Source organism: Myxocyprinus asiaticus, chromosome 16, assembly GCF_019703515.2.
Source record: "Myxocyprinus asiaticus isolate MX2 ecotype Aquarium Trade chromosome 16, UBuf_Myxa_2, whole genome shotgun sequence".
Taxonomy (NCBI): Eukaryota; Metazoa; Chordata; class Actinopteri; order Cypriniformes; family Catostomidae; genus Myxocyprinus; species Myxocyprinus asiaticus.
The window spans coordinates 1,330,001-1,355,000 of NC_059359.1; the positions used below are offsets into that span (position 1 = coordinate 1,330,001).

Sequence of the window (25,000 nt, forward strand, 5' to 3'; positions counted from 1 at the left end):
ATAGTCCTCCATCCACACCTTGATTGAGCTGGCTGTGTGGCATGGAGCATTGTCCTGCTGGAAAAACCAATCCTCAGAGTTGGGGAACATTGTCAGAGCAGAAGGAAGCAAGTTTTCTTCCAGGATAACCTTGTACATGGCTTGATTCATGCGTCCTTCACAAAGACGAATCTGCCCGATTCCAGCCTTGCTGAAGCACCCCCAGATCATCACCGATCCTCCACCAAATTTCACAGTGGGTGCGAGACCTCTCAAGGTCTCCGTCTAACCATTAGATGACCAGGTGGATGATTGGTGATGATCTGGGGGTGCTTCAGCAAGGCTGGAATTGGGCAGATTCATCATTTGGCCATAAGTCATCAAACAAAGCCAAGATGCTTGAATTTTTGCACCAGGAGTGGCATAAAGTCACCCAACAGCAATGTGAAAGACTGGTAGAGAGCATGCCAAGACGCATGAAATCTGTGATTTTGAAAATCAGGATTATTCCACCAAATATTGATTTCTGAACTCTAAGTTAAAACATTAGTATTGTGTTGTTTATAAATGAATATGAACTTGTTTTCTTTGCATTATTCGAGGTCTGAAAACACGGCATCTTTTTTCGTTATTTTGACCAGTTGTCATTTTCTGCAAATAAGTGCTCTAAATGACAATATTTTTATTTTGAATTTGGGAGAAATGTTGTCAGAACTTTATAGAATAAAACACAAATGTTCATTTTACTCAAACACATACCTATAAATAGTAAATCCAGAGAAACTGATAATTTTGCAGTGGTCGCTTAATTTTTTCCAGAGCTGTGTATATCGGTGCCGATAGTTGCTTTTTTGGAACTGTCAGTTATCGATAGTTGCAGATAGTTTTTTAATAATTTCCTCATTTCAAAATAAGAGTCCCCCGGTGTGTTTCAGGCTTTTTTATACTTAAAAGTCCCACTTTATGCACTAAATCATAATTTTTTGTCATTATTATTGGGATTTTAGTTGAACAAAAAACTGCATCTGGGATTTTATTCATTTTGGACTTTGTCTTTGCCCACCATAGTAAAGAAAGAATATGATTTTTTTTTTTTACATAGTTTTTAAAATCAATTTAAACAATCAGCCAATTAATTGGTTATCGGCCTTTTCCACCACTTTAGTTATTGTATCGGCAAAATCCACTATCGTTTGACCTCTAATATATAGGCACGAAACCCTTCATCTGATGAATATATAGGCTATAATAAGCTTAATTTGTTAAATACTTAAATATAGAGCATTGTAACTGAGCCAAGTCTCTGCCTTTTCAAAGTAAGATTCCCTTATGAATTTCGGGTTTATATTTAGAAGTCCCATGTTATGAATCAAATCTTAATATTTTCTGGTTATTGGGATTTTTGTTAAACAATAATCTGTAACTGATTTTATTTATTTTGGACTCTTGTAGCCTCTATGTCTGTGACCATCATGGTAAGGATAGACTAAGACATTTTAAGTCGATTAAAAAAAACTATCGGCCAATTAATCGGTTATCTGCCTTTTCCAACCTTCGTTATCGGTATCAGCAACATCCCCTATCGGTCGACCTCTAGTTGAGATTGACTTTACTGTAGATTTTTGGTTCCAAGAACCCCTAAAGATGCAGTTTAAGGGGCTGTTTACACGACAACGTTTTCAACTATAAACGGAAAACTTTTTATGCGGTTTGGCTGTTCGTTTACACGACAACGGCGTTTTGGGGCCTGAAAACGCAAACTTTTGAAAACGGGTTTCAAAGTGAAAGTTTTTGAAAATGATGCAATTATCGTCTCTGTGTAAACATACAAAAACGAGAATTTGTGAAAACGATGACGTCATGCGCACGCGTATTACGTGTTCAGTCTATAGGCATGCGCGCGAGTACTTCAAAACAATGTGCAAGACATTCAAAACTACGATGGCGGACTACAGGACTGTGTTTAATTAAACATTTATGAACAAGAACAATAGAAATTGCATAATTCGCATGAGAAAAATATTAATTGCAAAAATAAAATAGTTAAATAACATTATCGGCCCTGTTACATTTACAAGGTGACATCGCCAACTACTGGCCTGGCATGCATAATACAGCGCTTTTAGTCGTTTTCACGGATCCGTGTGTACGGGGATCATTTTGACAACGTTGTCATCTGTACGTGAAACTTTTCAAAAACGCAAAGGAAAACTTTTCCTTTTTAGTACATCGTTGTCGTGTAAATGTACCCTAAATTACCAGTAATAACGTCTTATTTTCCATTCAAATTCTTTTAATATGTTCCTTTCACCCAATCAAAACTAATTTGACCTCTTAAACTTCTTGCTGTGTCACAAAGGAGCCTAAGCATTGGCTTTTCTGAAATGTTATCCATTCTAATAACACTGCCAAAAACACATTTAAAAAATGCAATACAAGAAAAGGAAATCGACAAATGGCATGAACCGATACAGTGTGTACAGCAATCATAAAACTCTTTGCCTTATGTCTAATATCTCTGGTCTCAGAATCCCCAAACATGATATGAAGGTTAGGTTAAAGGATTAGTTCACCCAAAAATGAAAATTCAGTCATTGTTTACTCACCCCTGTGTTGTTATAACCCTATATGATAAAATGTTGTGTTCAGTGATGTCATACAATGGCAGTTTATGGTGACCACCTCTTCAAGCTTCAAAAGAACACAAAAGTATAATTCAGAAGTCTAATAAATTATTCATGAGACTCATGATTGTTATGAAAGCATACAATAAGATTTGGTGAGAAACAGAAATCTAATGTATTATTTAGTGAAAATGTTCACTGACCATTGATCTCCTGTGTGTGTTCATGATAGGACACGAGAGCAACAGTTCACGCAGCCCCCTCACGACATTGGGGCGTTCATCTAAACATTTGTTTTATCTAAAAACAGGTCCGCCACAGCGATAGTGACAACACAACACAACACAGCTGCACACAAAACAGAGAACAGAACTTACCAAACATGTCTGAAGAGTTTGTAGTTGAAGAATTGATGCGTTTCTATGCCCAGCCTTATTTTTTTGAAAGTTTTTGGAAGTGTGCCAGTTCACGGTGGACGGGTTTACACGTGCGATGCTGAAAATAGAAAGCAAGCGATCGATAGAATGTACCGTTGCTCATCACTGCTGGTTAGAACAAAAACTCTGATTACCATAGAAAATATACCTTTTATTATGTGTCGTTTGCCGTCAGGTTAGGACACGGTGTGACTGTGGCTCCCTGTAGCTCTCCTCTATGTTTCTGTTTGATTTTCGAGTACTCCGTAAAAAAATAAAATAAAAAGAATTTTTTTAACGAATTGTTTAAATTGAGTTACAGCACGTCTTAAACAGTATAAGGGAAATTATGACTGGAAACTCAGTTAGCCATATGGCACATTGAATCTGCACCTTCCCCATGTTACATTTGACTCTCACTCAATTTCAAAGGTGACATGCAGGTGTCGCGAGCACAGCGCATCACGAGCACATCATACAGACATGACCGAGCCTGAACCTTTATTTCCGCTGCAAAAGCGGTTAAAGTCTGCTGTCTGGGATTACTTTGGGTATGTTAAAAAACCACGAGGCACCATCAATGTTGATGGTTACCCGGTCTGTAAAGTTTGTTGCATAAAAGGATCGGCTCATGCGGGAAACACTTCCAACCTTAAGCACCTTCTTGGTGAGCACCATCCCACGGAATTTGCGGGGATAAATGTAAGTGATTATCATTTTTGTGATTGTTATACTGTGAAAATGTCATACCTTTTCACCTCTATTAGATACAAATGAGTCAATATTTGACCTACTAATTGTTGACTTAGATTTTTTTATTTTATTTTATTTTTTCTCCCAATTTGGAATGCCCAATTCCCAATGTGCTTCTAAGTCCTCGTGGTGGCGTAGTGATTTGTCTCAGTCTGGGTGGCGGAGGACGAATCCCAGTTGCCTCCGCGTCTGAGATCGTCAACCCGCTCATCTTATCACGTGGCTTGTTGAGCCAGTCGCCACGGGGACATAGCGCGTGTGGAGGCTTCACACCACCCACCGCGGCATCTGCGCTCAACTCCCCACGCGCCCCACCGAGAACGAACCATAGTGAACTAACGAACTCCAGGGGTGGTAGCCGGCGTCTTTACCACTGAGCTACCCAGGCCCCCGTTGACTTAGATCATTGACTTTTTGATTGCAGATGTCTTGGTGATCATGAGCACAGTTTGAGACATTGTTGAGATCTCTAGATGAGACACGTGTGAGACTCAATAAAAGGATGTTTGCTGCTAGTTCAGTTTACTTAATTAAAATGTACTAAGGCAACACAATTCTAGAACATTTTGTCACAACTTGATTTTGTTGCGTTCTATCCATTTAAATTTGTTAAATGGAAGTTTACTTAATCCATTTGAGTTGGAAAACATGAATACTTCTTGTGTTGTTAATGTAGCATTGATGAAACTTGGCAGGGGATTTCCATTTCCCAGCATTCTTTGTATTGGACTCGATAGGGAGAGTAAATCTGAAAATTAAGTGTTATTTTATGTGTTTTTGTAAAGCGGGACATTTGTTAGTGCTTAATGTTTTGTTATGTTGAGATTTAGAAGAGTTTCTGTTATGTTGGAGTTTTGGGGGTTATCAGGTTAGCTAATGATGAGGACAGGTAGATGTCGCACACGGTTTTGCGTGCCCTCGCAGTGGTTTTGCGTGCCCTCGCAGTGTTATTTTATGGATGCAGTATACTGTGTTAAAACCATGGTTTTTGCCAAAAACAGTTGGTTACTTTTTATAGTTACTACAATATTACTATAGTGAAACCATGGTTTACATCAAAAAATATATATTTTTATAATAATACAAAAAGTAAAACAAAAAAACAGCTAGCCTAAAACAATATCACGGTTACTACAATATTACTAAAAATATTTTCCGCCAAAAAACTATGGTTACTACAGTCTACAATATTGGTTGCACTTTATTATAAGGTTACATTTGTTAACATTAGTAAATGCATTAGTTATCATTAACAATGAACAAAATATTTTCTACAGTATTTATTAATCTTTGCTAATGTGTTAATAAAAAAATAATAAAACAAAAGCATTGTTAGTTTGTTAGTTCATAGCGCATTGACTAATGTTAACTAATACAACTTTTGATTTAAAAAAATCATATGTTGAAATTAACTAACCAAGATTAATAAATGCTGTAAAAGTATTATTCACTCGTAGTTCATGTTAACTAATGTTGTTTATTAATGTTAACAAATGTAACCTATTTTAAAATGTTACCACAATTTTACTGTAGTAAAACTGTAGTTAAACTATGGTATTTGCATTAGTAAAACCATGATGCTCACAAAATAGTTTTTTATTACCTTAGTTTTTTCCTGTATTATCACTATGGTTTCACTACAGATATCATGGTTATTGTAGGAAAACCATGGTAAATTTTGTGCGAGGAAACGCAAAACTATTTCAGAAAAAAAAAATCACGTCCTGTCCTTTAAGTGGTTCTGTAGGCCCGCCTCTCATTTAGCATTATTTATTATCTTTTTTTAGCATATTGTTAGTTCGATGTTTTGTAGCGAGATGCTCCAAAGATTTTTTCCTTAAAATTGTGGCTTCTGTATTTGGAAATAAAAAAAGGTTTTGTTTGTTGAAAATCTAGGGATAGTTCACACAAAAATGAAAATGATGTCATCATTTATTCGCCCTCATGTTGTTCCAAACCTGTATAAACTCAAAGCAGATCTGTCACTCAGGGCACCAGATTGATTGAGTTTGTGTGTGTGTGGAGCACAGAACCGCTCTGAAACCACGTGTAATACACTGATCCCATTTACATGTATTTAAGAAAGCACTACACACTACAGACAAAACAGCCGTGCATATAGGCACAGCACAGCGGGCAGCGCGTTGAGACAATTTATTTAATTAAATCGCGCTGGGTCATATCGCAATTTCGATTTTATTTCAGTTAATCGTTCAGCCCTAGTCACTATTCATTTTCATTGCAGGCTTCTTCCCTTAACAACTTATTATGTGTTCCACGCAAGAAATAAGTTCATACACGTTTGGAACATCATGTGCCTGAGTGAATGATGACATCATTTTCAGTTTTGGGTGAACTATCCCTTTAATCTGACAGGGTCTGCTCACTAAGATGCTGAAATTACTTGCATGCTGATTGTGCAAGAATGCCGTACTGGTAACTATATAATTAAGTCATAATTCACTTGATTGTTTTTCCCCCATAAACTGATGGAATTCAAATCTGTAATAGTATGACAGTTTCTGTCTGAATTGTCCTCTGAGAGGAGTGCAATTTAATGGCTCAGCGCACGCAACAATTGTTGCCTCAAAACAATAACATGAATAAATCATTTTGCAAGGGACGTGAAAGAAAAATGCTCAGAGCGCTTCTCATTTAACAGTGATGATTGTTTGCATGACTTTGCTTTAATTAAGTGATCTATCTAGCCTATGTGAATGGTTTATTAAGCAGTCTAATTAAAGAAATCTGTGTATATTATTTGGCATGTTATGATCACAAATCTCCTCCGCTGTCATTTCAGGAGGGAAGATATTCTTTTGTTTTTAAAGGAATGTTCTTGGTTCAAGGGTTAGGGTTATGATCTGAAATGTCCAGTGGGGGGCGCCAAAAGCAAGTGAAATGGTGTCATAATCAGAAAAGGTTTTTAAGGTGAATATTAGATTGAGGTTTTAATGAGTAAAATGTTTCTCCCCACCCGAAAAATGTAACCTAAGCCTAACTGATAGTGTCCTAAAATATAAATGAGAGGTAAACAAAACAGACATCCTTACCCTAAACCAACACCTAAACCTAACCGATAGTGTCCTAAAAGATAAATGAGAGGTAAACAAAACAGACATCATTACCTTAAACCTAACCGATAGTGTCCTAAAAGATAAATGAGCGGTAAACAAAACAGACATCATTACCTTAAACCTAACCGATAGTGTCCTAAAAGATAAATGAGAGGTAAACAAAACAGACATCATTACCTTAAACCTAACCGATAGTGTCCTAAAAGATAAATGAGAGGTAAACAAAACAGACATCATTACCCTAAACCAACACCTAAACCTAACCGATAGTGTCCTAAAAGATAAATGAGAGGTAAACAAAACAGACATCATTACCCTAAACCAACACCTAAACCTAACCGATAGTGTCCTAAAAGATAAATGAGAGGTAAACAAAACAGACATCATTACCTTAAACCAACACCTAAACCTAACCGATAGTGTCCTAAAAGATAAATGAGGTAAACAAAACAGACATCATTACCTTAAACCAACACCTAAACCTAACCGATAGTGTCCCAAAAGATAAATGAGAGGTAAACAAAACAGACATCATTACCTTAAACCAACACCTAAACCTAACCGATAGTGTACTAAAAGCAAATGCGACATAAGCACATTTTCTAAAGCAACTACACCATTTAGTGTCGCTTCTATGACTCTTTCGTCTCGCATGTTAGCTAGCGTTTTTATTTTTCAAATGATGCGTTATAGTAAAAGTGTTTCGATATCATAAAATAGCAGTGTGAGTAACAGTTTTTAAAGTCATAATCAGCTGTTGTATTCGTGATTTGTGTGAAAGTGAATTAAACGCACAGTTGTAGCACCTCCTAGTGTTCATTTCATCAGGAAACTGCATAGAAACGTAGAATGCGGCAAGTAAAAGTCAGTTTGCAAAAATATGGTAGGGCTGGGCCAAAAGATTTTTTTCCGATTAATTTTTTATTTTTATTTGGTTGATTTGATATCGATTCTCAAAAGCCATGGTTCGATCTTTTACTCTGTGCGCAACTCTCCACTACGGTGAGTGGAAATCACTCACATTTGCAACCAAATTTCGATATGTGACTAAAAATGTACATATTTGGCAACTGGCTGGTAAATGTTTAGATTTCACTTACCAGTAATTGTATTGTATATTAGTGGAGCATTCAGCAGCGAGATCCTTTTACTGCGTGTTGCGAGTAAAAGTTGTTCCGTGTAATGTGTGTTCAAAGACGAGATCCACGCGACCATTTGTCATTGAATAATGTCTCTTTTTAATACCCTTTCTGTTCTTTACAGTCAGTGGTTGATCAAAAACAACTACAAAAAAAACATTTAATTCTATTCAGGCATACGACAGATGAGGTAAAGCCATTCAAGTCTCTCTCGTTAACATGCGCTCATTTACAGATGCTGTTTACAGAAATGCCAGTTTTCTTAAAGAGACAGTACCGGTTTTTAGCAAACGTTCAATAAATCAATGTAAATACTTGTAAATAGTACCAATTCTGCAACTAAGCAATAAAAATGTAACAAAATATAATATATGCAATATAGTATCATATTTCTTGATTAAATACATTGATTTGTTCATTTTTAAAAAGCTCAAATGCGACCAAAATGGTGAAAAACTAATAAAATTTAATTAGTCAAATTAATATTTTCATATTGTACCTAGTTGAAAGGTCCCCTGTATAATTAACAGCTTTAGCTGGGAGAGAATTTATTTCATGTGTAAGTAAAAGGGACATTATAACTGAAATAAACACATGAATCGATATCAAATCGAGAGCTTATGAATCGGAATTGAATCGGGAAATCTGTTTCGATACCCAGCCCTAAGTTATAGTAACGGTCATTCTATGAGACTAGGTTTGCCACAATAGTGAAACATATAAAACCACTGTGATTCAATATTTACAATTACACGCCAAGTCTAATTTCATCTAAGAGGATACATTTATTCCATACAATTTATTCTGCTTCCACTTTTATCAAGTTGAACGAGTGGTGATGGTGTAGTGGACTAAAGCACATAATTGGTAATCAGAAGGTTGCTTGTTCGATCCCCACAGCCACCACCATTGTGTCCTTGAGCAAGGCACTTAACTCCAGGTTGCTCCGGGGGGATTGTCCCTGTAGTAAGTGCACTGTAAGTCGCTTTGGATAAAAGCATCTGCCAAATGCATAAATGTAAATGAACGTTCATCTTTCACACATGTACTTTCTGTTTAATGACCCATTACTCGAGCTGGTAAAATGTCTCAGCCAATTTATTTGCTGTCTGATTACACTTTTCTTTTTCCCCCCTTTCAAGCTTTCAAGAAAGAAGACGGCGGTTTTGACGAGGTAAGCGAAAATAAATAGTTTGACTTTTATAAACCTTGGGAATGTTTGAAGGCACTGTTATAAATGCTGAAGATGTAGTTTTGTTTTTTGTGTATCGTGAACTGCACCGAGCTCTGACTGTCAATGGCGTTGTGTTGGATGTTTCTATTTGAAGCCGCTGTAGGTCTCTGGGGTTCAAGTGTCAGTTGTGATCGTTTGAGAGATGCTTCATTCTTCCCATCCATTACTCCATTAGCTTTGGAAACAGGCCCTCGGGCAGAGTTGGGTACTATGATGATAAATACAGTCCAATGCCAGAGATTATGTATAGTGTTTATACTGCGGTAGATACTTTTGCGTGGCAGGACAGTGAAGAAACTTACTGTATGGAATAGTGAGAGATTTTCTTAATAATTTTTCTGAAGAAAGAGTAGCATGAATGGTGATGAAAGCCAAAATATTAAATGCCACAGATTAATATTTACGCAGTAATCCATTATTGTGTAGAGGAGGGTAAAAACGACCATTTTTGGATTGGATTATTGTGATATGGACAGCTAATAATTAACATCAGAGAAATGCAGCCTCTTACGGTCGTTTACGTAAACCTGGAGGTACTGACACGATTCGACAATAGAGGACACTGTTGCCCCAAATGTTGCAAATGTACAGTTCTGTCCTTCTAATTGGTCATTTGTGCTCATGCCAGAAAAGATCTCACGACCCAGTGGTTGAGAAGCCCTGATATTGCATTTCTCTTTATTTGCAGGGAAATATTTAAAGAATCTTATAAATGGGGGTCTGGGTAGCTCAGCAAGTAAAGACACTAACTATCACACCTGGAGTTGCAAGTTCGAATCCAGGGCATGCTGAGTGACTCCAGTCAGGTCTCCTAAGCAACCAAATTGGCCCTGTTGCTAGGGAGGGTAGAGTCACATGGGGTAACCTCCTTGTGGTCGCTATAATGTGGTTCTTGCTCTCGGTGGGGCACGTGGTGAGTTGAGATGCCGCGGAGAATAGCGTGAACCCTCCACACGCGCTACATCTCCGCGGTAACACGCTCAACAAGCCACGTGATAAGATGCGCGGATTGACTGTCTCAGACGCGGAGGCAACTGAGATTCGTCCTCCGCCACCCGGATTGAGGCGAGTCACTACGCCACCACGAGGACTTGGAGCGCATTGGGAATTGGGCATTCCAGATTGGGGGGAAAAAAAGAATCCTATAAATGCATTTAAAAAATAATACAGAATCGAATCGTAGAAGACAATGTCCAGGAAAAGGAAGACAAAACGTTATTTTATTTTTTTCCACTCAAGAGGTGTATGCACTCTTTGAATACTCTTTGTAGAACTTTTTGTTTTCTGGCTGGCTGGTGGTTCATCTGGCATGTGGCACTGGATTAAGCTAGCCATGCTATGAGAGCAACTGTTCGGTGGTCGTAATGTGATTTCCTGCTTTCACCATTCTCTTCACCATCGAAGGGTTGTAGTGGATACCCTATATCCCCTCAGGGATTAAAAATGGGTTTACGTCGCACCTGAGGCGTATCGACGACAGGAAGTAGACCCTGGCGAGTGTTCCCGCTCAGGTGGTGATGTCACAGACTCGATTGCACCATTCACAGTGCATCATGGGAGTGTGCGGTTGCTGCAGAGCTCTTTTGATGCACTTTGTTTGCCGCAATGAATGACTGTTGCACACTTTTAATCCCGCCCCAAACTCACACCAATGGTTGAGTCAATGTTACTCTGTTGGGCTGGTCAGGATGCACAAACAAACGAATTGCTTACTTTGTTGTTTCTGCATATTACGAGAAATTATTTTAACATGGAAAAAATGACACGCATAACTTTTAGCTGTAATATTTCCTGAGTGTGTGAGATGTTCATATAACCGTGATCTCTGGTGTTCTGCTGCTGTGGATGGATGCAGCATTCGTCTTTTCACCGGCGGTCACCCGTCACATCTGGTTAGACCTGCATGAGTGTGTGTGCGCTTCTACATCTCCCTTGAGACACACAGGAAGTGCATGCATGCGGGAGGCCTCTGTCTTCAGAATGCGTCACGTTCTCGTCGATACTAGCTCTGTATAAAGTCTCATCTCTTGTAGCCTTCTCTGTTTACATATACATGCGACTGTGCATCAAAAATGCATCGATCGCAAAACAACAACTGTGACTGAACAAGTGTGCGATTCAACAGATCCCAGAGGTTTGCAGATGTCTCGTTCGGCTCATTCATTCTCTCCATCTGCAAAGCTTTTTTCTTTCCTGTCAAGCCAAATTATCAGAGGCATGCTCAGTCAGCTCAACAATGTCTCATTTAACACTGAAGTCAAAATAGATCAAAATATTCACTTTATTCATTTGCCAAGTCGAGCATCACTGTCAGTGTTGCTCGTAGTGGTTTGAGGGTCTTTAATAAGGTCAACCAAGATGATGTAAATCTAGTTTAAACTCTGCTGGACCCGCCGATGGGTGTGAATTGCACTTTGAATGGATTTTTTTTTTAATAACTTTGAGTTCAGTGTCAAATCATGTGTGTTGTTGAGGAGGGGTGTGCTGTTACTTTACCAAGAGATCACACGTACCATTTTCACCTGAAAAATCCCCATAGACTTACATTGAAGGAGGGACTGCATTCAGATCTAGAGAACAGAATATCACAGGGACTTAAAGTTGCAGGACAGCTGCCTAGCAACCACCCAGAACACCTTAACAACTGCATAGCAATGCCTTGTCCAACATGATGGCTGCAAGTTTTTGCACCCATGTTTTCTTTTAGAATATGTACAAATCTAGTTATCATGCGGACTTTTGAAAATCATATTTGAGTGCAGTTTGTTGACATGATGAGGTTTGTGTCATTCCGAAGCGTCCTCCTCATGGGAAAGGCTTCGCTCTGTTGGCTATAAATGATTGCCGCCACGATGGAAACATGTAAGGAATCTGGAAAGGAAAAGGACTGTTTCCTGTTGGTCATGAAGTGTCTGAGACAGCAGGAAATATTTGACCTCCCTGAGACGTCTTGTGTGTGTGGGGAGTGTAATGGGGGATATTTTTCCACTTGCCCCTTTCGGCGCTCTCTCTGCTTTTGGGCCGTTGGGTAACACCGCTGGCAGAAGAAACATTTGGGTGAACATGTTTTTCATATGTGCATGTGATCACGCATGGATCTGTTGTACTGTTACAGCGCTGAGACTTTAACGAGTGCTGATGTTTATGACTTAACAGGAAGTTGATGTGCACATGAATGCTGCGACTGTGACACTGAACATGCTGAATTCTCGTGTGTGTGTGTGTGTGTGTGTGTGTGTGTGTGTGTGTGTGTGTGTGTGTGTGTGTGTGTGTGTCCACATTAATGGGTGAATCTCATGAAACCTGTCAATAACAGTGTTGGGAAAGTAATCGACTACAAATGACTAATTCTCTACAATTGTAATCAGATTACTGAGTGTACAGATTATTTCATTGAAAAGTAATCGCATTATTAATTACTTTAAAGTTACTTTCTAAGGCGCTTTTGAAAGGAAAGTTTTAATAATGCAAAATAATTTTGCATGCTCAAAGACAAAGTGGTATGGAAGCCCATTTCCACCACACAAAAAAATAATTGTTTTTTGGTAAATCAAAATTATGAGATAAAAAGGCGAAATTATGAAAGTAACAAAATCATAATTTTGAGATTACTTTTTATCTAAAAATTGTCTTTTTTTATTTATTTAGAAACTCATAAGGCTCATTATTTTGATCTCATGATTTGGACTTTTTATCTCATAATTATGACTTATCTCATTATGAATTTTTAAATGTCATAATTACGACTTTTTATCTCATAATTTGATTTATCTCATATTAGGGACTTTTTATTTCATAATTATGAATTTTTATCTCATTATGAATTTTTAAATGTCATAATTACGACTATCTCATGATTCTGATTTATCTCAAAATTATGAATTTCTGTTTCAAAATTATGAATTTTTATCTCATAATTTTGACTTTTCTCATAATGAATTTTTAAATGTCATAATTTTGACTTTGTATAATAAGTATGACTTTATCTCATAATTTTGATTTATCTCATAATTATGAATTTTTATCTTATTATGATTTTTTTTATCAATTATGAATTTGTATTTAATAATTATGAATTCTCATTATGGATTTAAAAATGTCATAATTATGGCTTTTTATTTCATAATTATGAATTTTTATCACAATTATGACTTTTGATCTCAAAATTGTGACTATTTCATAATTTGGATTTTTATCTCATGTATTTTTAAATGTCATAATTATGACTTTTTATCTCATAATTTGATTTATCTCATAATAGGGACTTTTTATCTGAAAATTATGAATTTTTATCTCATAATTATGACTTCTCATAATTAATTTGTAAATGTCATAATTTTGACTTTGTGTAATAAGTATGACTATCTCATAATTGTGATTTATCTTATAATTATTGTGTAATAAGTATGACTATCTCATAATTGTGATTTATCTTATAATTATGAATTCTCATTATGAATTTTTAAATGTCATAATTATGACACTATCTCATGATTTTGATTTATCTAATATTAGGGACTTTTTATCTCATAATTATGAATTTTTATCTCATAATTTTACATTTTTATCTCAAAATTGACTTTGTATTTCATAATTATGAAATGTTATCTAATTATGAATTTTTAAATGTCATAATTATCACTTTGTATCTCATAATTTTGATTTATCTCATAATTATGATTTATAATGAATTTTTTTGGAATTTTTAAATCTCATAATTGATTTTTTTGACTTTGTATCTCATCATTTATCTCATTATGAATTTGAAATGTTTTAATTTGACTTATCTCATAATTATGAATTTGTATGTCATATTTTTGACTTAAGCACGATTGTATTTAACTGTGGCAGAAATGGGCTTCCATAATAGTGTGACTCGTTAGGGGGTGCACGCCCTTCAGCTGTCACAGAAATGTTTTAAAAGTATTTAATATTATTTTCCAAATATGTGTAACCTAAATAAAGTACTTAAAAATAATTAACTTAATTGAAAGACTGTAGCGGTAATTTAATTCCTAGAATCGGACATGTAATACATTACAATAGTTTTTGTTCTAAGAAGTAATTTTAATAAAGTGTGTAATCAGATTACACCCAACATTGGTCAAGAATATGTCTGACACATACAGTACTTTAACCCAAAGAAAACAATAAGAAATTATATTATACTTAAAGCAAATTAACCAAGTCTAGAAGTTTTTGCATTGAGACATTTTACGTTTCCTTTTTAAATTCTCATCACTGTATTGAAATAAAAAATCGTGTATTATTTAAATTATGAAGTATTTATCCATCATAGTTGTGTTTGTTGCAGTGCCTGTATGCTATTTAAAAAATAATTATTTATATAATTTAAATAAAATGTAATTGTTGCAGTATTTTTTTTTACTGAAATAGTTCAAATGACCTGCTGTCAGTGTACACGTCACAAAGGTCAAGTGTGATTAGTCACACAGGTTGACCTCTATGTCAGATGTGGAGTAAATTTCCTCATTTTCCACTGCTATCGTTCTGTAAACCAGACCAGCTTAGACCAGCATGAACTTACACTGATACCACTAATCATTTTCCCTGTTAGACTACTTGGTGGGAACACCAGCACACCAACTTCCCATACTGGTGACCAGCATCCAATACACACCGTATGCTGGTGGTGTTTCCAAAGTAAGTTTCTTCCACACCGGCTCATCTTTACATCTTCCCTCCCGCTGCGTTCTCAGACTGCTAATGCGCACCCGCCGCACCGGGACTTGGGTGAATTTTAAATAACTTGCTCCGATCGATTGCTTCACTGGGAATGTTGGCCCTTGAAATGGCGGGAAGCCCCTGAGGGATTTAGTGCTTTCAGTAAGAAAGCGTTTATTGTTTCTCATCGTGTCTGCGTTTTTTTTTTTTAATTGTGTTCTTTAACCCTGTAAAGACTGACGTATGAAATAATTTTTTAACATGAAACTGTTTATAGTATCATTAGACAAACTATAAAAAAGAACTTGTAAAAAAAACAAAACGTTTTGCACGTTTGTTCTATTTTTATTACGTATCATGTATATGAAATATTAGTTCACACTATAAATATATCTTATAAAGTGTATATACCTCAAAAGCCGGATGTATCATATTTGATACATGGATTTCAACTGGCTTTTTCAATAAAATAATATACAAAATTTTAACCAAGCACAAGTTGCTCATTCAGCAAATCCTCAGTAATGATTACATTGTTACTGATATTTTATAATGTCACTTTTACTTTATTAAAATAAGCTGTCATTGATCCCAACATAAGTCACTTTTCGCGCAAACCATTTTAAATAGATCGATATAAACATTGAAACCACTTTTCACAATAACCACTAGATGGTGCCATAAACATGTGAAACGTACATACTATCGGTTGTTTGACTCGTCAGCTTGAACCGAGAGTGAAACAGGAGCCGTCAAACGTTGTGATTCATATTTGAGACACACGGTATTATAGGGTTAAGATAATTTAAAGATAAAATATGCATTTTAAAGGAATAGTTCAATGGAAGAAAAAGTCATACGAGTTTGAAACATCATGATGGCTGAGAATTGTAATTTTTGTCTGAACCTTTAAGAATTATTTGGTTGCTTTATAATCAGGAAGTCAAATTGATATTTCTATCTTGAGTGACTATACAAAGGCATACAAAGCGCTACACTTCATTTAAAACGTATTTTTGTCACACTCGCAGCTCTGAAATTCCCAAATGTATAATCCACTGATGGTGGCACAAAAGAACATTTTTAATTTTCTAGTTATAAATTCCACCCTCCCATCTCTTCCTGTCATTTCACTGTGTGTAAGAACTTCATTATTTATTCTCCACTGAATTAAAGTCTGGCACATTCTCCACTGTAATTTTTTCATTTAATAAATGTCATCTTTCGTCATGTTAAAGACTCCCAAGTTATTTGCGGAATGGTTAGTTATTGAACACTGTACATCATTCATTTTTACTCTTATGTTTGAGAACAATCTTCAGCCTTGATTTTGATGAAACATCTCGTCTTTTTGTATTTATTGATTACTATAATCTGATGTAAGTCATTATAATATTGTAGCTTCATGATTTCAAATAACTCCTAAGTGGGTAAAAATCTGTGGCAACCTTTTAAGTCAACATGAAAGTATGTTTGCAGCCAATTTTACATGTGAAAGCAAATTTATTTCCATGTGCAACAGAATATTTAATGTGAAAAATAATGTAGGACCCCACTAGATTTTATCCATCAGGAACAGATTGGATGAAGGTCTTGGTGAAAGTCATTTCAGAGGCGGAGCAAGATATTACAATTTGATTTCAAGATGTTAAAACATTACGCAGCATTTCCAGGATGCAACATCAGTATCGTGGGTCACTGGAGTATCGCTGTTTAGAAGCATATTCTTCATTTCAGATAATAAGTGACAGATTTAATGGGCCGTCATCTGTTTCCTCTTACTTCATTAGCTCATAATAAAGTGTGAAATGCTGTAAATGTGATGAGATTGTCATATCGTTTTTCACCTCTCATCCATTGTTTGTTTGGGTGTGTTCGTGTTGTGTTTGTGTAGCACTTGGCAAGCATCCATCTAGACACGTGCCAATTATCGTTTGCTGTTGGAAGCGATGCTACTATCCAGCAAAAGACAACATTCTTTTATAAATGCTGCAAAGAGTACTAGGAATAGGTATCTTTACTCGCCTCACAATTTGATTCAATTTTCGATTTTCAAAAATTCAATTTTAGGGAGTCACGAATCCCGATCAGATTCCAAAATTATTCTTGATGCTTCTCAATTTTTCAGAAACAGTGTAGGGATTCTTTGGCGAGTTAAACCGGCTCGCTGACACCATTATGATTTAAGAATCCTCCTAAAAGGGGCCTGGGTAGCTCAGTGGTAAAAGACGCTGGCTACCACCCCTGGAGTTCGCTAGTTTGCTAGTTTAAATCCCAGGGTGTGCTGAGTGACTCCAGCCAGGTCTCCTAGGCAACCAAATTGGCCCGGTTGCTAGGGAGGGTGGAGTCACGTGGGGTAACCTCCTCGTGGTCGTTAAGGTGTGGTTCGTTCTCGGTGGGGCGCATGGTGAGTTGAGCGTGGATGCCGCGGTGGATGGCATTGTCTCCATGGCAACACGCTCCATGAGCACGTGATAAGATGCACGGGTTGACGGTCTCGGACGCAGCTGGGATTTGTTCTCTGCCACCTGGATTGAGGCGAGTCACTGCACGACCACGAGGACTTAAAAGCGCATTGGGAATTGGGCATTCCAAATTGGGTGAAAAAGGGTAACACCCCCCCCCCCCCATAGAATCCTCCTAAAAGCTGTAGTAAATATATCTGTTCTGACCCACCAATGTAAATGGAATAAACGGGTAAATACCGTTGTATCAGAGCTGTCTGTGCGGCTTTCTTTCTGTGTAAATAAAATATTTCAGAGTGACCTTATTTAGTTACATTATTTTTATATGAACAAAATAAAAATAATAAAAATGTGACACTGGCGACATTTTTACAAAATAACATTTGCGTTGTTTATTACACGTATCGCAGCAGTTCCACTGTGTGGCTCTAAAAGTGAGTTTAACGTTCTCCCAAACAGGTTTTTAAGGTTAATGCTCTATCAAGTTTTAACCCCTTAAACAGGGGCGCTATATCGTGAGAAAAATTTACGCTTAAAACTTTAAAGTCAACGTATACATAAGTCAGGCATGTGAGGTATCATTTGAAAGCTTAGAATCTCAAATTTTCAGAGAATACCATTTGGCTTTACTAAATTTATTTTTCAACTCTTGCTTTTGTTGTTGTTGTGTTAATGTCCAATTCGCCTGTGAAATGAGAAACAGCACTTTGCTACACTTTCCCACGAGAGAAAGCCAGTTTTGCATTGATGTTACATAAAATAACAAAATAAGGCCTGAAAACATTCACGTGGCAAATTAGAGCCCCATAGAGGTAATGGGGTAGAAATATTTATATAAAAAGTCCTTCACGTAGCACCTAAATGAACAAGTCATATATCAAATGAAAGCTCCTGTTTTCAGGAATGTGACTATATAGTTAATTTTGTTGCCCAGATACCGCAGTTCGAATGTTTTTCAAAAGAATCACAAAGTGAAATATGAATTCTGTAAGTCATCAATACAAACGTCTGCTTTTACATTAGGAAGTTCTCTAAAAAAAAAAAAAAAGTCATTTTTTACTTGTCTGTGCGCTTGCTTGGCTGAATAATCCAATGTTATATTTTAGATGTCCAGAACAAAATAGTCTATCCAGCAAGAAAAGCATGCAAAACAAATCATCAGAAAAATATGTTTTCGACTATTGATAAAATGTTATATATCATCACAAAGGGGAGGATCTCAGCTTTTTAATGACACCTAGATTGAGCTTCTAGTCCACTCAGAGGCCGAGATATTCAATGAAATAATGAAGGTGGTGCTTGAACTGAAAATTAGACTGAATGTCTATGGACGAGCACATCTGTGAGGGATAAAATGTGTTAGAGCGCCACCTACATTTCAGATCTGTATATTGTGATGGAATGTGAGAGAGAAAAACACATTTTTTCTAGTGCTTTCTGCCATCTAGTGGAATAAAATGAGACTTTTCAAAATGAGGTAGAGTGAACAGAACCTGAATTACATGTTTACAAAGTTACAACAACAACAAAAAATATGTATTTATTTTTAACTTCCTGTGAGATGAAAAGTACAACGACATCATTTTGTGGTGCTTCGATGACTTTAAAAACTTTAAACTGTTGTTAAAAACGTTAACTAAACTAACCTTATAATTTTGCTTCCGTGTAATCGAGAAAGTAGCACCCTTAGAAGACAACTGAAGCACGAGTCCCGCTCAGTGCCTATAGCGCTGTGGCCCTGATTGTTTCTTTAATAAGTTTACTGTAAATCGCTTTGGTGATATAAAAGTGCCTTCTAAATGACTCTTTCCTTACTTGCAATGGAAAGAGTGTGGGTTCAGTCCAGGAAGTGCCACATTTGTCATGTTGACATTTAAATCAGTCTGAAAAGTGCTCGGAGAGCGGTGATTTCAGGGGGAACCGCATGCATACTTTCAGAAAGCAGCTGATGTCATTGTGCTATGCAGTTCTGCAGATGAGTGAGAATTACATCCTTGATGAGTTGTCCACATGTGCTGACGGATATTATGAGTGTGATATTGGAAGCATGTGGTACATTAGGGCTCAGGAGCTTGAATCCAGATATGATGTCATATTTAAGTCGACAGCTAAAATCTCAATGGCCTTTGGCAGGACGACCGCTCAAAGGTTTGGCAGAGGGGTGGGTGGGACTTTAATCATTATCCTGTGATTTCACATATTCCCGTCCTTCCCTTCTCAATTCCTCTAAGCTGCTTAGCTGCTGTATCATGAACTGGAATTATTGCAAGTTTGAAGACTTGGGAAGAAGGGAAGTTAACCCTTTAAGCTCTGATTTAAAAAAAATTAAAAATGTTAAGCTCTCCTGTTACAATGGCATGCCCAAAATTACACAAGCTACATATAAGCTACACGTAATTTACACATAAATTACACAAACTACAAATAAGATACAAATAAGCTACACATAAGTTACACAAGCTACACATAAGCTTTACATAAGTTACACATAAGTTACACATAAGCTTTACATAAGTTTCATATAAGATACACAAGTTACACATAAGCTTTACGTATGCTACACATACGCTTCACGTTAGTTACACACAAGTTACACAAGCTTCACATATGCTACACGTTACACAAGCTTCACATAAGCTTCATATAAGTTACACAAGCTTTACATATGCTATACATAAGAAACACAAGTTACACAAGCTTCACATATGCTACACAAATGTTACACAAGCTTTACATCAGCTTTACATAAGCTTCATATATGCTACACATGAGAAACACATAAGAAGCACATAAGTTACACATAAGCTTTACATAAGCTACACATAAGCTTCACACAAATTACACATAAGCTTCACACAAGTTACACATAAGCTTCACACAAGATATACATACAAATAAGCTTACATAGCTTACACATAAGCTACACAAGTTACACATAAATTAAACTACAAATAAACTACTCAAGCTACACACAAACTACTCATAAGCTACACAAGCTTTACATAAGCTCTACATAAGCTTCACATATGCTACACAAGTTACACAAGCTTCATATAAGATACACAAGTTTTACATAAGATTTACATAAGCTTTACATACGCTTCATATATGCTACACATAAGAAACACGTTACACATAAGCTTTACATAAGCTACACATATGTTACACAAGTTAAACACAAGTTACACATAAGCTTTACATAAGCTTCACACAAGATACACAAGTTACACATACGCTTTACATAAGTTACACAAACTACACATAAGCTACACATAAGCTGCACAAGTTGCACATAAGCTTTACATAAGTTTCATATAAGATACACAAGTTACACATAAGCTTTACGTATGCTACACATAAGCTTCACATTAGTTACACACAAGTTACACAAGCTTCACATATGCTACACGTTACACAAGCTTTACATAAGCTTTACATAAGCTTCATATATGCTACACATGAGAAACACATAAGAAGCACATAAGTTACACATAAGCTTTACATAAGCTACACATAAGCTTCACACAAATTACACAAGCTTCACACAAGTTACACATAAGCTTCACACAAGATACACATACAAATAAGCTTACATAGCTTACACATAAGCTACACAAGTTACACATAAATTAAACAAACTACAAATAAACTACTCAAGCTACACACAAACTACTCATAAGCTACACAAGCTTTACATAAGCTTTACATAAGCTTCACATATGCTACACAAGTTACACAAGCTTCATATAAGATACACAAGTTTTACATAAGATTTACATAAGCTTTACATAAGCTTCATATATGCGACACATATAAGAAACACATGTTACACAAGCTTTACATAAGCTTCACATAGTTACACAAGTTAAACACAAGTTACACATAAGCTTTACATAAGCTTCACACAAGATACACAAGTTACACATAAGCTATAGAAGTTACACAAGCTTTACATAAGTTACACATAAATTACACAAACTACAAATAAACTACTCAAGCTTCACATAAGCTTCACATAAGTTACACAAGAGACACAAGCTTTACATAAGTTACACATAAATTACACAAACTACAAATAAACTACACAAGCTACACATATGTTACACATGCTTTACATAAGTTGCACACAAGTTGCACATAAGCTTTACACAAGATACACAAGCTTTACATAAGTTACACATAATTACACAAACTACAAATAAACTACACAAGCTACACATGTTACACAAGCTTTACATAAGCTTCATATAAGATACACAATTTGCACACAAGTTGCACAAGATACAAAGCTTTAAATAAGCTACACACGTCACGCATAAGTTACACGTAAATTACATGCAAATTACACAAGCTCTACATAAGCTTCACATATGCTACACATATGCAACGCATAAGTTACACAAGCTTCATATAAGATACACATAAGTTACACAAGCTTTACATAAGCTTCATATAAGATACACAAGCTACACACAAGTTACACACGCTTTACTCAAGCTTCACATATGCTACACATAAGAAACACATAAGTCACACACCTTATGTATATCTTATGTGTATGATATAGATATGAAATGATCATAACGATTTAATAAAAAAATAAAATAAAATGAGACACTCCTACATATTTAGGGTAAATATTTGGTACTTAAACCATTCTAAAAATTATTATTATTATTTTTCTTATTTTTTGTTTTGTGCAATATTTGCATTTTTATGTGTTACACTATTTATAACTGAAAGATTGAGGAATACTAAAGAGGTGTGGGGTATTGGATGAGGTGCAGGGGTAGAATGAGGACCCGAGGTTTACATTAAAGGGTTCAATTGTTACTAGTAAAATAGTAAATGTATAGAGTTATAAAAGGAATGTTGATAATACAGCTCAGATCTTTTGCTCTTGGGAGAATTTGATGAGAAATGTTTGAGTTCATACTGAGATCTCTGACTTTTGATTGCACTGGTATATTGGCAATCCGAGCACAATTTGAGACATTGTTGAGATCTGAAACTCTAGAGGAGACACGTGAGATTTCTGTGAGTTTGTCATACATCACAAAGAGTTGTGTCAAAGACATGCACATACAGTCTTTAATCAGCACTGATTTGACATTATTCAGAATATTCCCATTAACTCCATTTATAATGTTAAAAACAGAGACATTTGTCAAGAGTATAAATATCTTTTGTCTCAGCAGGAGTCAGACTGTGACATCAGCATGAGAATGAGACTTCGCCGCAGGGCTGCGCAGGTCACGTTATTCTGCAGTGTATCTAAAAATCACTTCAAGATGTTCCCGCTAGAATTCATTTGACCTCACATGCCACTTGATATTGACCGATACCCTCAGGGGGCATGCCTCCTTATCCTGACCGCCAAATTGACCGCTTTACTCTCATACTTCATGACGGCGTGCAGTACGGGAAAAACAGAATTCTGGTTTTATCCTTTTAAGGGCATGCTGGGTATTGGTGTCCTCCAGTGTTTTTGTACTTTTTGGAATACTTCACCATTTAATTCAGTCCCACTTTAGATAGCACTTTTCAGTGTGGTCCGGGTGTTTAAAACAGATCTTGATATTTTACAGATTTCGACCATATTCAACGTTTATCAAAATATTTATATTTGAAATAGTGTTTTTTTTTTTTTTTTTTTAAATAAAATTTCAACCAAACAGCCATTGTAGCAAAATAGATTCAAAATGTTTAATGCGAGAAATACGGTAAAAATCTAGTTTAAAATAATCAAAGCTCAAGGAAGGAAGAATTCATAATTTTCATTTACATGCAGCAATATAAAAATAGTTTTAAACATAGTTTCCAAACAGCAGTTAGTTAAAAGTAGGGCTGTGAATCGATTTAAAAATGTAAAGTTATTAATCGCACAGTTTTCTGTGATTTAATCATGATTAATCACGGTACATGATGCATTACAACAAACATAAAAATATATAATCATAAATGCACTATATTTACTTTATACTTTTTAAGAAAGAAATTGGCTAGTCATTATTTATGATAATTATTTAAATATGTATGTTATAATCTTCCTTTATTTTGCGAATAGTTAGACACATTTTTACAAGTATAAATCTTTATATAAGTATATGCTTATATGCCATAAAATCAGTGGACATGCTGGAATTAAAAGTTTAGCAAAATCTTCCAGTGGACAAGTTTATTTTACCTCGGACATGTGTTACGTGTAATGAATAAGCGTGCTTTACTCCACACAATCAGTTTCTGTGCTTGGATGTGCAGTCGAGTCGAGCGTGTACCTTCTGAAAATGTATATATTCCAATTTTAGCCACAGGAAGTGGGGAAAAACATTAGTGAAGCTTCAGGAAGTAAAAAAAATAAATAAAAAGCAGATACCGTAATAACTGCATTTTTAACACGTTAAACAAAACTATTAATCCTCCTATTGCATTCGGGTCATTTTTGACCCGGGAGAGGTAGATGATAATTTTTTAATTCACATAGTTTTTAGTACGGGAAACAAACTTTGGGACTTTGTCTAGACTATCAACATACACATTATACATTTTTTTCAGATTTTGTAATAAAACTGTTAAAGAAATATAACCATTGACATATTTTTTTTTTTTTTTGTGGCTTTACACATATTATGTAGATATTATTATTATTATTTTTTACATCTATGAATTAATTTTTTACTTATAAACACTTCACTTACATTTAGCCTCTTTCCCAAATTCTCTCACACAACTTGTCTCTCACTGGGACTGCACACACACAAACATACAGTCACACACACACACACACACACACACACACACACACAAACACACACACAAACACATGGTCACATACAGTCTCACACATAATCACACACAAACACATAATCACACACACATACACACACACACAAACACATACAGTCACACACACACAAACACACTCACACACAAATACATACAGTCACACACACACAAACACAGTCACAAACACACACACACAAACACGTACAGTCACACACAAACAAACACACATGCAGTCACACACAAACGCACACAGTCACACACACGCACAAACGCACACAGTCACACACACGCACAAACGCACACAGTCACACGCGCACAAACGCGCAGAGTCACACGCGCACAAACACACACACACACATACAGTCACACACACACACACACACACACAAACACATACAGTCACACACACACACACACACAACACATACAGACACACACACACACACACACACACAAACACATACAGACACACACACACACACACACACACACACATACAGACACACACACACACACACACACACACACACATACAGACACACACACACAAACACATGCAGTCACACACAAACACATACAGTCACACACAAACAAACATATGCAGTCACACAAACACATGCAGTCACACACAAACAAACAAAAACAGTCACACACACGCACAAACGCACACAGTCACACACACGCACAAACGCACACAGTCACACACGCGCACAAACGCGCACATTCACACGCGCACAAACACAGTCACACGCGCACACACACACACACACACATACAGTCACACACACAAACACATACAGTCACACACACACAAACACATACAGACACACACACACAAACAC

General features: G+C 36.2%; 1 protein-coding gene across 3 annotated transcripts in view; it reads left to right on the plus strand.

The window, feature by feature from the left end:
- Positions 1 to 25,000, plus strand: part of LOC127453655 (cyclin-dependent kinase 14-like) — a 334,552-nt gene that overhangs the window by 1,572 nt on the left and 307,980 nt on the right. For all 3 annotated transcript variants that reach the window (XR_007899434.1, XR_007899433.1, XM_051720217.1), the window contains exon 2: positions 9,131 to 9,162. Coding sequence is in view for 1 of the 3 variants with exons in the window: in XM_051720217.1 (XP_051576177.1) it covers positions 9,131 to 9,162 (32 nt within the window). In the remaining 2 variants the exon portion in view is untranslated. The remainder of the gene's footprint in view (positions 1 to 9,130; positions 9,163 to 25,000) is intronic.